Source organism: Pezoporus wallicus, unplaced genomic scaffold, assembly GCF_028554395.1.
Source record: "Pezoporus wallicus isolate ANWC-B61680 ecotype Strahan unplaced genomic scaffold, APGP_CSIRO_Pwel_v1 contig_5709, whole genome shotgun sequence".
NCBI classification, from domain to species: Eukaryota; Metazoa; Chordata; class Aves; order Psittaciformes; family Psittacidae; genus Pezoporus; species Pezoporus wallicus.
The window spans coordinates 43,660-56,326 of NW_026635251.1; the positions used below are offsets into that span (position 1 = coordinate 43,660).

General features: G+C 39.3%; 2 protein-coding genes across 2 annotated transcripts; both read right to left on the reverse strand.

The window, feature by feature from the left end:
• Positions 1-2,950: 2,950 nt before the first annotated feature.
• On the reverse strand, positions 2,951-8,776 carry LOC130601535 (uncharacterized). The gene is made up of 3 exons (XM_057413682.1): positions 8,192-8,776; positions 7,315-7,645; positions 2,951-5,733 (listed from the first exon to the last, which is right to left on the reverse strand). The coding sequence occupies exons 1-3, from the start codon at positions 8,390-8,392 to the stop codon at positions 3,068-3,070; spliced, it is 3,198 nt and encodes a 1,065-aa protein (XP_057269665.1). The 5' UTR covers positions 8,393-8,776; the 3' UTR covers positions 2,951-3,067.
• Positions 8,777-10,122: 1,346 nt separating this feature from the next.
• LOC130601552 (leucine-rich repeat-containing protein 66-like) lies at positions 10,123-10,748 on the reverse strand. The gene has a single exon (XM_057413715.1). The coding sequence runs from the start codon at positions 10,739-10,741 to the stop codon at positions 10,148-10,150; it is 594 nt and encodes a 197-aa protein (XP_057269698.1). The 5' UTR covers positions 10,742-10,748; the 3' UTR covers positions 10,123-10,147.
• Positions 10,749-12,667: the final 1,919 nt, after the last annotated feature.

Consider the following 12,667-nt stretch of genomic DNA (forward strand, 5'->3'; position numbering starts at 1 on the left):
ACAGAAAATAGAAAAAGGTTTTATACTAACTTCAAGAGCAACTGCTGATGAAGTGAGGAGCTAGTATGAATGAGAAGCAGCTGTTTTTGTTTGCATGAAGTGATGCCAGGAGTGGAGAGATCAGTAGCAAAGAATGGCACAAGATCAGGCAGAAATCTGAAGGTAAGTTTGAGACAGAACATCAACAGTATTCTGACAGCAAAATTAAATACTTTGTCCCATGTTAAAAATCCCTTGATGAGGAAGCAAGTTTACCTGATTAGGACAGCAAATAACTATTTTTCTGTAACTTTATGGCATAAGGGAGGCTGAGAACTCTCACAGCTTCTCCAAGCAGTGGACTGCCAGCATCACCTCTGCAGCATCACTACTGCACCATCCCCATGGTCAGGAAAAATGAGAAGATGATCTTGCAATATACATTTTGGTAGCCTGCTGAACTGTAGCAAATGACAAAGCTTTGCTGCGTATGAGACAGCACTTGAGCCAGCCTGGTTTTTTTTTTCTCATGATCCACAAAATTGCCTTGCTTATGGAGTTACATTTCTTAACTTGCTAGCAGCTGGTACAGCCAAAATGTGACAGACAGGCCTTGGAGAATGGTCTGTCAACACCGTGTGTGAAGATTCATACATGCCATAATGAGCAAATCTCTGCTTTTTTATGTATTTCATTTTTTAAGTTGCTTTGGCCACAAGTAACTTGTGTGTATAATGAGTGATACTGAAAGCCAGTTATGAGCACTGGTGCTGAGGAAATACTGCTCTGTTTTCTACTCCTGGTGGCTCTGTAGCTGTTCCTATGAGGAATCACACTCGTATTACCCAGTCCTTTCCTTCTAGACAGCTTCTAAAAACACAGTTGTTTTTTGTCACATTCTGTTTTCTGAGAACAGCAGCCTTAAATTCAGTGGATGCCAAGGAATTAAATGAGATTGAGACTGTGGGGTTTAGGAGAGAAAAATCAGAATCATAGAATAGTTAGGGTTGGAAAGGACCTTAAGATCATCTAGTTCCAACCTCCCTGCCATGGGCAGGGACACCTCACCCTAGCAGAATAGGGTATAACAGTTACAGACACTTGTCTAATCAAGGAATGAGTTATATTGGGTGACACTTTATCTTGGTTACATTTCTGGGGATGCTGTGACTTTTGCAGATTGTAGTGTTTTGTTGTTTCATTCTTGTCTACTTGGAGTAGGAACAATTGTGGACAGTGAAATGTGTAAAACCTTTGCTTGTGTTTGAAAAACTGAAAACAAAATCTGACCCTTAAACTCATGAATAATTTGATGACAAATGAATCAGTTTCTTCAGAAGATGATTTCATCCTTGGTTCCCGAGTGGACTCCTACTGAAGGAATGAAGCCGGTACCTGCTCATAATAAAGTTCTTAGTTACCTCATTAGCATTTTAGGTATCACTGAGTACTGGAGCAAAAAGTACAGAAATCTTCCGAGGATTAATTGGTAGGCAAGAAGATCTGTGTGACTGCAGCAGGTTCATTGCCTGTGAAGGAAATCTAAGCAGAAGTGACTTGGCTCGGTAAGTGTTTAACTGGTAATTGTGATGGTACATGTTTGTCCATGGCGCTTGGTCGCCAGCTAGGGTTAAACCACTACAATGTGTAATTGCTGGAAGGAACTCAAGGCACTAAAGAAAATGGTTTTCAAAAGATCAAGTAATACCAGTACTGGTCTCCTTCAGCTGCTTTTCCTTGCCTCAAGTTTTTTTGCAGTAGTTCTTTTTTAGCTCCAAGATGTGAAGCTAACCGATCCCTAGCTTCTGTCAGCAGTGGTTTCTTCCGTCCTAGCTTTCTCTCTAAAGATAGTTCCAGAGATGTACCTGTGCCATTGGACTTTTCATCTGGTGGAACTGGAATGTATTCTTCTGTTCAGAGCTTTTAGTGAATTAATTTGTGACTGCATGACAGGGTTTTCCCCAAGTTGCCAGCCAGCCTGTTTTTAATGGGAACCTGGGCCTGTTCCCCATCGTGATGCCGTTTCCCTCCAAAGACTGCGCCCATGGTAGTGTGTATGTTAAAAAGGGCCTTGGGCCACATTCAGAAAAAAACTTAGTTTTGTTATCTTTTGGCTTAGAAAAAATTACTTTATATCAAGCTATTGCTGGTCTTAATACAGCAGTTCTGAGCTGCTCTTGATTTGCCCCTCTTAAGTGAAATTCTGAAGTGAGTATAGGATCCTTTTTCCTAGGGAATTACAGCTTAGTAATAGTAGGTTGGCTTTTCTTCAGTTACTCCGCCTGTGCCAGCACACCTGCAAACTGCAGGTAGCTGCATTTCCATAGCTGACTTTTCTGCAAGGTTTGAATTCTGTTTCTTTGCGAAAGAAGAGTTCCATTTCTCTCTCTGTCTTGACAAGTTAAAACCTCATTTTTTACGTGTAATTTAATACTGCTCAGACTTCACCTATCTCTGCAAAACTGTGGGTGTTCAGAAACACTTAATCCACAAATTTGGTTCAAAAAGCAGAAGAGAGTAATACGCACTATTTCACTGTATAGGGTGAGCCCCGCAGGAAAACACAGTAACAGTGTAATAATTTCAGTGTTACATTTATTTTGGACAAAGAGAAACAAAACAGTCCATATTAGAGGCCAATTTAAAGGGAAACTAATATCTTAGTACCAACAATAATAAGAAAGTATATATTATTATTGTAACTCAGCAAAAGCTTTATTAGCAGGTACAACTACCAAGTAGTTTACTCATTTGAATATCCTAGAGTTGTTTTTAATGAAATCTGTTCTTGGTTGGTTTGGTTTTTTTTACAAGTACCCTTAAACAAGTCCATGGCTTCTGACCCAAATTACCCTTTGGTATTACAGTGGTTTTAAACTGGACATACACTCTAGTTCCATAACTTGGCTTTCAGAGCTTAAAGGCAGATAGATGGTTGTACTGAGAGTTACCAAAAAAACCCAGCAAACCAACCCAGGCTACTTAACAGTTATTAAAAGTTACACACATCATTTTAAGACACAATCATTTTTTTGCAGCTGCTGTGTGACATAAACACTGTGGAAGCTTAGTGTTATATTTTTGTGTCTCAGCTATTGAAGTTTGTTCTCCTGCTTTCCAAAACCTTAGCAAATCCATCAAATGCTCTCTTTCTCTTAATGAAAACCTGTCCCTGTCCTAAATTGGTCTGACCTCTTTGATGGAGTTTCTCGCTTGAATTTTGGAGGTTGACAGCTGCTGTAGAACGGTTCTGCAGTCCTGTCAAAGTAGTGTCATCCTCCACCTTTCTGGAATGAGTGCTTTTGGAGATTGTATTCCCTGTAGTTGTTTGTGGGAATGAACATGAACTGTATCGTGTGCTTTCACTGAAGAAGCCTTGTGGGACTGGGAGGGAATATGCATCCTCATCACTCTGATCCGGCTGAAAATGATCTGTGTTGAATATTGGTTGTGTTTTCCCAGAAGAGTGAAGATGCAGCAAATCTGCTGCTTCAGGCAGGCTGCAGTTGCTGGTATCCTGTAATTCCGTGTATCCATCACAATTTTTCTCATTAAAACCTCTTTGCATTACATCTGCATGAGCCTTAGGTGTGTTTGCCTGCTTCCTCTGTGGTAACAAGTCTTCTGTCTCTGTAATAACTGTCAGCTGTTTTTCAGGCAGAGAGTGAGGAGGTGAGTTGTTGCTGGAATGCAGTAGTGATGTTCTTTTACCAATTTCATTCAAACCAGTATCAGTGGGAGCAAAAGTGAAATCACTGTTGTCAGATGTGTTTCGTAGTGCTATGCATCCTTCACCATGATTCTTTTCAGAGGAGTTCCTATCTCTGTGTTCATCTGTACTTTCCTCTGGTGCATTTGCCTTTTGTCCAGTGGGACTGAAGCTGAGGGAATGCTGTGGTTCGGTGGGAAACTGATCTTGCTGCAGCTCAGCCTCTTCAGGAGTGTTCTCTCTGTCTGCATCATACATGGGAGAATGTTTTAATGAAAGTAACATGATACCAAAACCTGCACTTGGATTGCAGAGAGAATCAGAAACCGAGGTCTGTGCTGCTGACTCAGCATTAATGATGTGATCAAATGTAACAGGAACATCTTGATTTGTAGAACTAATTGTGTCTGGATCTGACATGCTTACGTGGCTGCTGCATTTATCAGCGTAAGGCAATGCTGTTTCAAACATGATGGTATCTGATCCATAATTAATAGCAGTTTCAAAATGCGCGTTATTCTTGTCTTCATTTTCCCCAACATGCTGAAGTCCAGCAGCAAGGCTTGGAGATTCTGGCAGTGTTGAGCACTTCTCAGTTCCACTGTTCCTATCAGCTTCCTCTGCTGATGACTGACAGACAGGCAGGCTGTCTCTAACATCAGCTTGTTCCAGTTCAAAGTCTGCTAAAGAACTACAGTCGCTCATTGTGAATGGAGCCCCCTCATCTGAAAAACTGTCATCAAATATATCTGCCGAAGTACCTCTTTCATTTGTGGGTTCTGCTTTACAATTGTACTCTGTAAAAGGAGAGCTTTCTATTGTTTGGTAGATGCTTAAATTCTCAATATTTGTATTTCTTCTGCAGCTACTGGGTAAAATAAAATCTCCCACATCACTGGTTAGATTGGCGTTGCCGCTTAGACAACATTGTTTATCACAGCTTTGCCTTCCAGGCATACATTTTGTAGTGCTCATGGCTTCATTTTGTGGAACAACACCTTTTCTTTCAGGAGAATCTGGTGTAGCCTCTGTGATACCGGACTGCAGCAGAGCAGAGCTCTTGCTTACCTTGCTGTTCCTAGAATCTTGTGCAACTGTACATGCTTGTATTGTGGAAAGTGGAAAGCCAGTTACTCCCTTGACGGGTACATCTGAATCTGAAGAGTGATGTGAGTAAGAGTCAGCATTTGATCTCCTGTGTATGGGAGGGATCCTGCTCTTCTCTGAGGCTTCATTATTTGCGTATATTGGATCTTTCTGTAGTGAAATTACATTACTCTTTAATTTTCTTGGTGTTACTTTCGTGCTGTCCTTGTCATCTGTCCTTACAGAAAACAGCCCATTATCATCAACATTTACATTTTCATCATTGCTGATGCTAGTTTTGATGTCTGAAAAACAAGATTTTTTCTTCACATTGGTCTCATCATTGCTTTGTTTCTGGTACTCTTCTTCAGTATTTGGTGCGCATACGCTGCTATCAGTGACATTTGCTTGTGAAGTTTCTGTAGGAAGAACGTATATGTTCCTTGAAGAATCCTCATCACAAATGAACAAGCTGTGCTGTGTATTGGTTGGTTTGCTCGTGCTTGCAGAGCACTCTCTGCTCAAGGTTTCATCTGAAAAAGCTTGGTTACAATAAGTATGTTCTGAAGCTGAGTTCTTGTTCCTGCACATGAGTCTCCACAGGCTTCCAAGGTAGGGTCTAGCAAAAGCACCCAGGCAAAAAGCACAAACAAATGTAATGAGCACCGAGAGGCACACAGCCAGTGTAAGGTCTTGCTCTGTTCTTCCTTGTCGCAAAGCAGGGTTAGCATCTCGGGCTTTGCGAACCAAAAATGTTGACCCCCTTTCTTTCACCTGTATATCATAGATGAAATATTTCCTCTTTGTTGTATTAAAAATACACAAATATAACCCTTCAGCAGCTTTCTCAGCATTGTGTATCACTAAATTATTAATTTTATCCAGGGTCATATGAGAAAGACTCATATCTTTTGAAATTCTGCCATTAGGTGTCCACCAAGAGGCTCCATTCTTATTACCTGAAATAGAAGCAAATAGATAGAAACTAAATCTTTCTTAAAAGCATAGGATACTTGGTTTTGGGGGTCAAGTTGTTTCTGTAAGAATATGCTCTGACCTATCTTTGATAATTTCAGCTATTTATTATAAAATCCATTTTCTTTTTATCCATCCTGCATTATTTTACCAAGTATCTGTTAAACAACCATATACTCCCCCTCCCCACCCCACCCCCCCCCCCTTTAAAACTGTACCTATGGGATCTTAATAGCAGGCATTACAAGAAAAATAGCATGTGTGAGGGAGCAGATCACTAGAATTATCTAAGTGTGTTCTGGGTTGTACTAGAAACACCTGCTGCTGTCCCTTGTGGAAGATCTGTATTTATAGCCAGCCATTCTCCACTGTGGACACGCTCATTGTGCGCAGCAATGAGACAAAGCTTCACTCGTTAGCTGTCAGCGTGCCAGTCACTGTGATTTTCCTCTAGTTACTGCTTTGAATGTGACAGTAAGATCTGAAAACCAAAGATATTTGTATCTACTGAGCAATTGTTCCAAACTTTATCTGGTGTAGGCCATGGCTGGTTGTTGGCTTTTGAAATGTTTTAAGGTTGTATGTAGCCCTTTGCCTTTGGATCTGCTTGTGTTCCCAGTTGAGTTTTGGTGCAATCCAGTGTGTTGATCAGTTTCCATGACTTTCCTTGTTAATAGACAAGCAGGTGGCATATCTGATGGAAACTACATATTTTCATTTAGGGGTGAGAGTTTCAAGGGGAAAGCCTACTCCTCAAAGTGCTATTGTCCATTAGAGTTAAACCATTCTGCCTTACGGCAGAGGGCAAATACACCTTCTGTTCCAAGTCTGATCTTAAGCTTTCCTTCTGCATAGAATCATAGAATAGTTTGGGTTGGAAAGAACCTTAAGATCATCTAGTTCCAACCCCCCTGCCATGGGCAGGGACACCTTACGCTAAATCATATCACCCAAGGCCCCATCCAACCTGGTCTTGAACACTGCCAGGAATGGAGCATTCACAACCTCCCTGGGCAACCCATTCCAGAGCCTCACCACCCTAACAGGAAAGAATTTCCTTCTTATATCTAACCTAGCTCTGTAATAATTGGAAATGCTGACTGTGGGCTACAGTAGCTGTACTTATGTAGAAGAAATATAAATCTTCTCCCCTGCAAATAAATTTTCATTCCATTTTGCTACAGGTGAATACCAGAAATGTTATTGTATCCTTCTTGGTTTTCTAGATGCCCCAGACATGCAACTCTGCTATTCAATCCTTTGTTTGCATTCCAAAATTAACTGATAAATTTGCAATGTACTACTTAATGAAATTTATTTGTGTATAATTGGGCATCGTTATTAGTTTAATGTAAAGAGGAAGATGAAGACTTCTTTGGAGAAACATGACTATCAAATATTCTAACAGGTATACTACTTTATAATGAAATAATTTGCATGTTCATTGTTGTTCAGTTGTTTTTAAACAGTATCTTTGGAAATCCACTTTTTAAAACAGATTTCTTTGATCATTCTGTGCACATTTGTTTTTTAGTAACATATGGATGGAGTCCTGTTTTACATACCTCTTGTGTTGTCTGAATTACAGTTTAGCACTAACATCTTCCCTGTTGGGATGGCAGCCCCCTTGAGCAAAACACTGTCGCTGCAGTTTAAATGCAAACTTGAAAGATAGAGCAGAGGTTTCTGTGAGCTGGTGCCAGATTTATTGTATGAAATACTCATTTTTTTCCTTGTGGGGTCAAAAAGAAAATGAATGAAATGTTTGAAAGCGTTCAGTCTGCAATTAAATATCCAGGCATTATTTGACAAATCCACTTCAATTTGAAAGAAGTTCAAACTGATCAGTATCTGTGGTAGGGGGGTTGTCAGAGCATTTCCACGGAGATCTACTACCTAGTTGGAAATAAGTCAGAATTAATTTGATAAGCCTTACAATAGAATCCTAACTGCAGTATCAACAGTAACATTTAGTTTAGCATACAAGCACTTTGCAGTTACAGGGGCAATAGCTCTGGTCAGGATTGCAGTAATATTTTTCTAAGCTTTTTGATTTAAATGAAAAGTTTGTGTATTTAGAATTCTCCCACTCTAGACTATCTCTGTGTGCATGGGAAGCTGTGGGGCTCTCAGCATGGAAGGGATGATAGTAGAGAAGGACGTGTGTGTGTTTAAGCCAGTTATGGATTGGTTTGTGGCATAAATAAATGGTGAATTTATGGTTATATTTTGTATATTTACAAGTGTATGTGTTTTCCTGTATATGAAAAGCAAGTATATATTATATACCAATGATTATTTTCACCATTTGCTTTAGTTTTTAAAATTGTATAATAATATAATAATCAAAGACCAATATAATCCTGCTGAATAGTTGATAATTAATATCTTTAACAGCAATTAATACAAAACACTGAAACAGTTGTAGTACTGCTTTACAACCTGTAACTTGTTGAGCTTCCTGAAGGCATCTGGATGAATTTTAATTATGTGGTTGTTTTGCAAGTCGATGTCCTTCAGCTGTGAACAGTTCTGAAAATCATTCAGATCAATCTGTTGTATGCCATTGGATGACATATGGACAGTTTGCAGAGACTGCAGCAGGCCCAGTCCTAGGAAGAACAAAACTATTTCACAATTCATGTCCTTGTTTTTCCAACTGCATCAAGTGGCTTTTTAAAGTTGTTTGCATCAAAATTCCTTCCATTCCCTACTATTGCAAGGAGTGGCTGCAGGCTTTGAGTTATTGTGCCTCTCTTATCCAGTGGTTGTCCCATTCTAAAAGTTGCACAGCATCAGCATCAGTATCAGGCAGCATGTTAATACATTCACCATCAATGCATGTTTTAAACATTCACAGCTCCATAAAAGCAGTAACATTCCTTTGTGCTATCAAAATTATTCTGACTGTGATCTCTATGCTTTGAGCACATTTCTCTGGAGAACTGGAGGTAGGAAAGGAAGAGTGGGAAAAGGGTGGAATATGCTCAGTTTATAAAATCCAAGTATGTTAATTGCAAATAAATGATGGAGATGCAAAAGTGATGCAAATGGCAATGAGTAAGAGATATTGTAAGTCCATGGGAGTTTCCCATTTGAACCACACTCACAGGATATAAACCTGACTGAAAACAAAAATGTGTTGTTTCTTACGCTTGTCTGCCGGTGAATTATCAAAAGCATGACAGTGTATTCCTCAGCATATTCTAGTTATAACAGCATCTGTCTTCTGTAAGCAGCTCTTTTGAATGCTGGTGATACCTCATTTTTCTCAGGTGCTGCACGGCCAGCCCCCAAAGCTCCAGCCTGCAAGTTCCAATGAGACAGGAGGCACATGAACACTTGGCCTCGCTACAGTTTGTAACACCTGAATGTCACTCTAAAATGGTTTTTGATCATACAGTATTGTTGAAAAGCCACTATTTGCCTGTAAACATTTTGCCTTTGGTGTCACCTAGTTTGCTGGAAACCTCTTACTGCAGTTTGCTGTGCTGTTCCTTGAGTAATTGATCTTTGGGTTTATTGTGAAAAGCAGAGGGAATGATTCATTCCTGCTGTAAAACTAGAGGTAGCTGGTAGGAAAGGCATTCAGAAGTTCTGGCAGCTCATAAATTCTTACTTGCACCTGCATGAAGAATTGTAGTTTGGATGCTTCCCTGAAGCTAAATTTGTGCCAGAAATGTATGTATGGCAGTTTCTGCTTCATTTAACCCTTGTTTGGACAACGTGAAGTACCTGGATATTATCAAAGATCAGTTAAATTCAGCAAACAATATACAAGATAGCATTGCTCATATGGCAGCCTCTTCATTTAACCACTGCTTAGACAATGTGACTCACCTGTTTAGGAGGATAGAGGCTGTCATAAAGGCTGCGATGCCCACCATAGTTCAGCGATGACAAACACTTTCTAGGAGTCTATCGAAACCTTACAGCCCTCTCCTGTCACCAGGTATAACTTTGCTTCGGTGTCAGATGGCACAGAGCAAAATTGTTTTGACTGAAAAAAATATATTTTCTTGGCCTTGTGAAATACTGAAATCAGAGTAAGCTTTATTTAAGAGTATTGACATTCTTCTGAAGAGTAGTATGAAATTCATTATCCATAATTTTCTTGATGTTAAGGTTCACGACTGGATTATGGAGGCTGATGGTTTTCCAGAGATCCTTATTTCCCTTTCTATACCACAAGCAAAAATACTGCTTGGGGTCTCCGAGGATAAATTTGGTTATATCTGACTGACAGTAAGGCATTATGATTGCAAAGACTATAAACCCCACAGCCTAATCAGAAACAACCCATTTGTTTCAGTCTCTGCACATGGGTGGAACTTTTCCTCATTTTACATGTAACTAATAGAGATGATCACCTTCTGAATTTAGTAGGATGTTACTGAATCATATCCAAAAACAACTTACCCCTTGGAAGCAAGGTTTCTTTAAGGTTTTAAAATGCTTACCTCTTGGAACTGCATTAAGATTATTTCTTTCCATTGACAATACTTTCAAAGCAGGCAGGAGATGATCAGCTTTTCCATATGACCCATGTGCAGGGGTAGGTATGTCCAGTGTAAGGGTGTGGATGGCATTACCATCGAGGATTAATGTTTCTAAAGCAGGTAAATTCCTACAAGTAGTTAAGGAGAGTTCAGAAATCAGATTGTTACTGAGATTCAGGTGTTTCAGCATCCATTCTTTGTTTATTCCACCGGTGCACAAGAAAGTTTTAATGTTATTGTAGCTAAAATCAGCTGTTACTGCTGTTTGTGAGATATCCTCTGGAATAGTAGACATTCCGGTAAAAGAACAGTTCAGTAAGAGCTCCTCACCCCACTGGCAGTCTGAATGGTGATGTGTATCAAGAAGAATCTGCTGTGACTTGCTCCCCACTGAGCCAGGAAGATGACAGTATAGGACCACAGCTACGACACTCAAGTGAAGGTTATCCATAGTATCTGCATGTAAAGTGTAGAAAGGTGGTAAGCTCAGCATAATAAGACTTAAAAGCGGAAATACTTTGACATTAAACAAAATCAAGTAAGGAAGCATTACCAATGTTCTGCCTTAAACATTCCATTTGGAGTCTTTGGTACTTTTCAAAAAGAACAGTCAATAACTGGTAACCTTTCCCCTCCCACCACCTCTCCCGAAAAACAATCCCACCTTGTTTCTTTTCCAGCCCTTCAGTGGGGAAACACAGCTTCAACAGGAACTTGTGAACTAACAATAGTGAAGACTTTTGAACTCTACTTCAGGAATCACACAATCACCACTGAGCAAAGTCCACCACATACAATCCATGACAAATACATGTGGAATGATTTTCATACTTACAGTCAATAAAAAACTAGTTTCCCTGTTGATAACACAACAATGTATTTTTAATGACAAACTATATTCTTACAAATAACACTTCCAAACCACAGCTGCATCTTAAGAATTTATTGATCCATTTCAAAACAAACAACCACCACCTTTACCTGTGCTGAGAACTCTTTGCATCTAAGTTGATTCAACGTACCCAGGATGGTAAGTGCATCTGTGAGAATGAAATAATGAATGTGCCACACAGTGTTTTAAATACAAGAAACAGAAAAATGTACCTCAAGCAATTAGAAGAAAACCAGCAAATAAATGCACAACATAAGGCATGTGTGGTGCCAACATTTTTCAAACTGTGTAGTGAAGGCAACAAAATATATTAACAACACATAAATAGCTTACAAAATGATAACTTATTTCATTTGTTTTTTTTTGCACGATCAGTTTTGCTACATTTTGACAAAAAGGTCCATACCTCAAAACCAAGTCTCCAGCCCATGATTTAAGAGTACCTTTGTGACAAATCTTTCTGCTATGTTGCATACAGTATTTTAAAAAGAACTCTTGATAAAGAACCAATTACTAGCATATAGGCCTGTCAGTCTTAACGAGAGAAAAGCTTTAATATGCTCTTTGTTTGTAGGTTACTCTCTGATGCAGTATCTGTATTTTTCAAATCTATTTCAGCTTTGAGGATATTGCTGCTTATATTTTTATATGTGCCTGTGTCTATATTTAATATATACAAAAATAAAGTGACCAACTTCCATTAGCATGAGTGAAAGTTCTAAAAGTGTTACAATTTATTTCCTCCTCTTAACTGTAACAGATACTGAGGCACTGCTTAGCAGCAAAGGTGTGTACATGTTTTTAGCAAAATGTGTGTTGAAGTGGTTAATAAATATTAACTCCAGTAACATTATGGTGCTCATGAAGGCTGTATGCAAAATGTTAGTACTTTCCCATAATCTCTAACGTGAGCAATTCAATGGCTTTTGCTACGGTTTATTGTCTTCTGTTTTTTTTAGAACATCTCCACTGCTGTCCATTTCCAAACCCTCAACAACTATTGAGCATCAAACTCTGGTTTTGCCTTTGGGCAATGAGGGAAGCATGACTACTCTGACCTCCTGTTTGGTATAATGCCTAAGGAACTTCCTTGAGAAACCCCTTCCAGCCCTACATGCACATAGTGACTTCTAGTAAATACAGGAGATGGGACCTTGGATACAAAGTTCTTGTTGCAACAGAAGCTGTTTTGTATTTCGTGGAATTCTATGTATTTTGCAAGCAGCAAACCAACGGTAGACAGTTTGTCTTCCCATAACAAATGACCAACTCTGAAGTTAACGTGTAACATTTGCACAACTTGTAGGAAGAGAAGCGTGTGCTTATCTAGGAGAACCTGTCAAAAAGCGACTTGCAAAGTCACCTTTGTGACTTCCATTAAGATTACTTGATGCTACTGAAAAACAAAAGTATTTTAAACTGAAAATACACACGAGGTGGGAGAAGGAGGAATCTTACAATGCGCTGATCTATTTTTTGTACAGAACACCTTACCTCTGCAAAAGCAGTTAAATAGTTTCTGTAAGG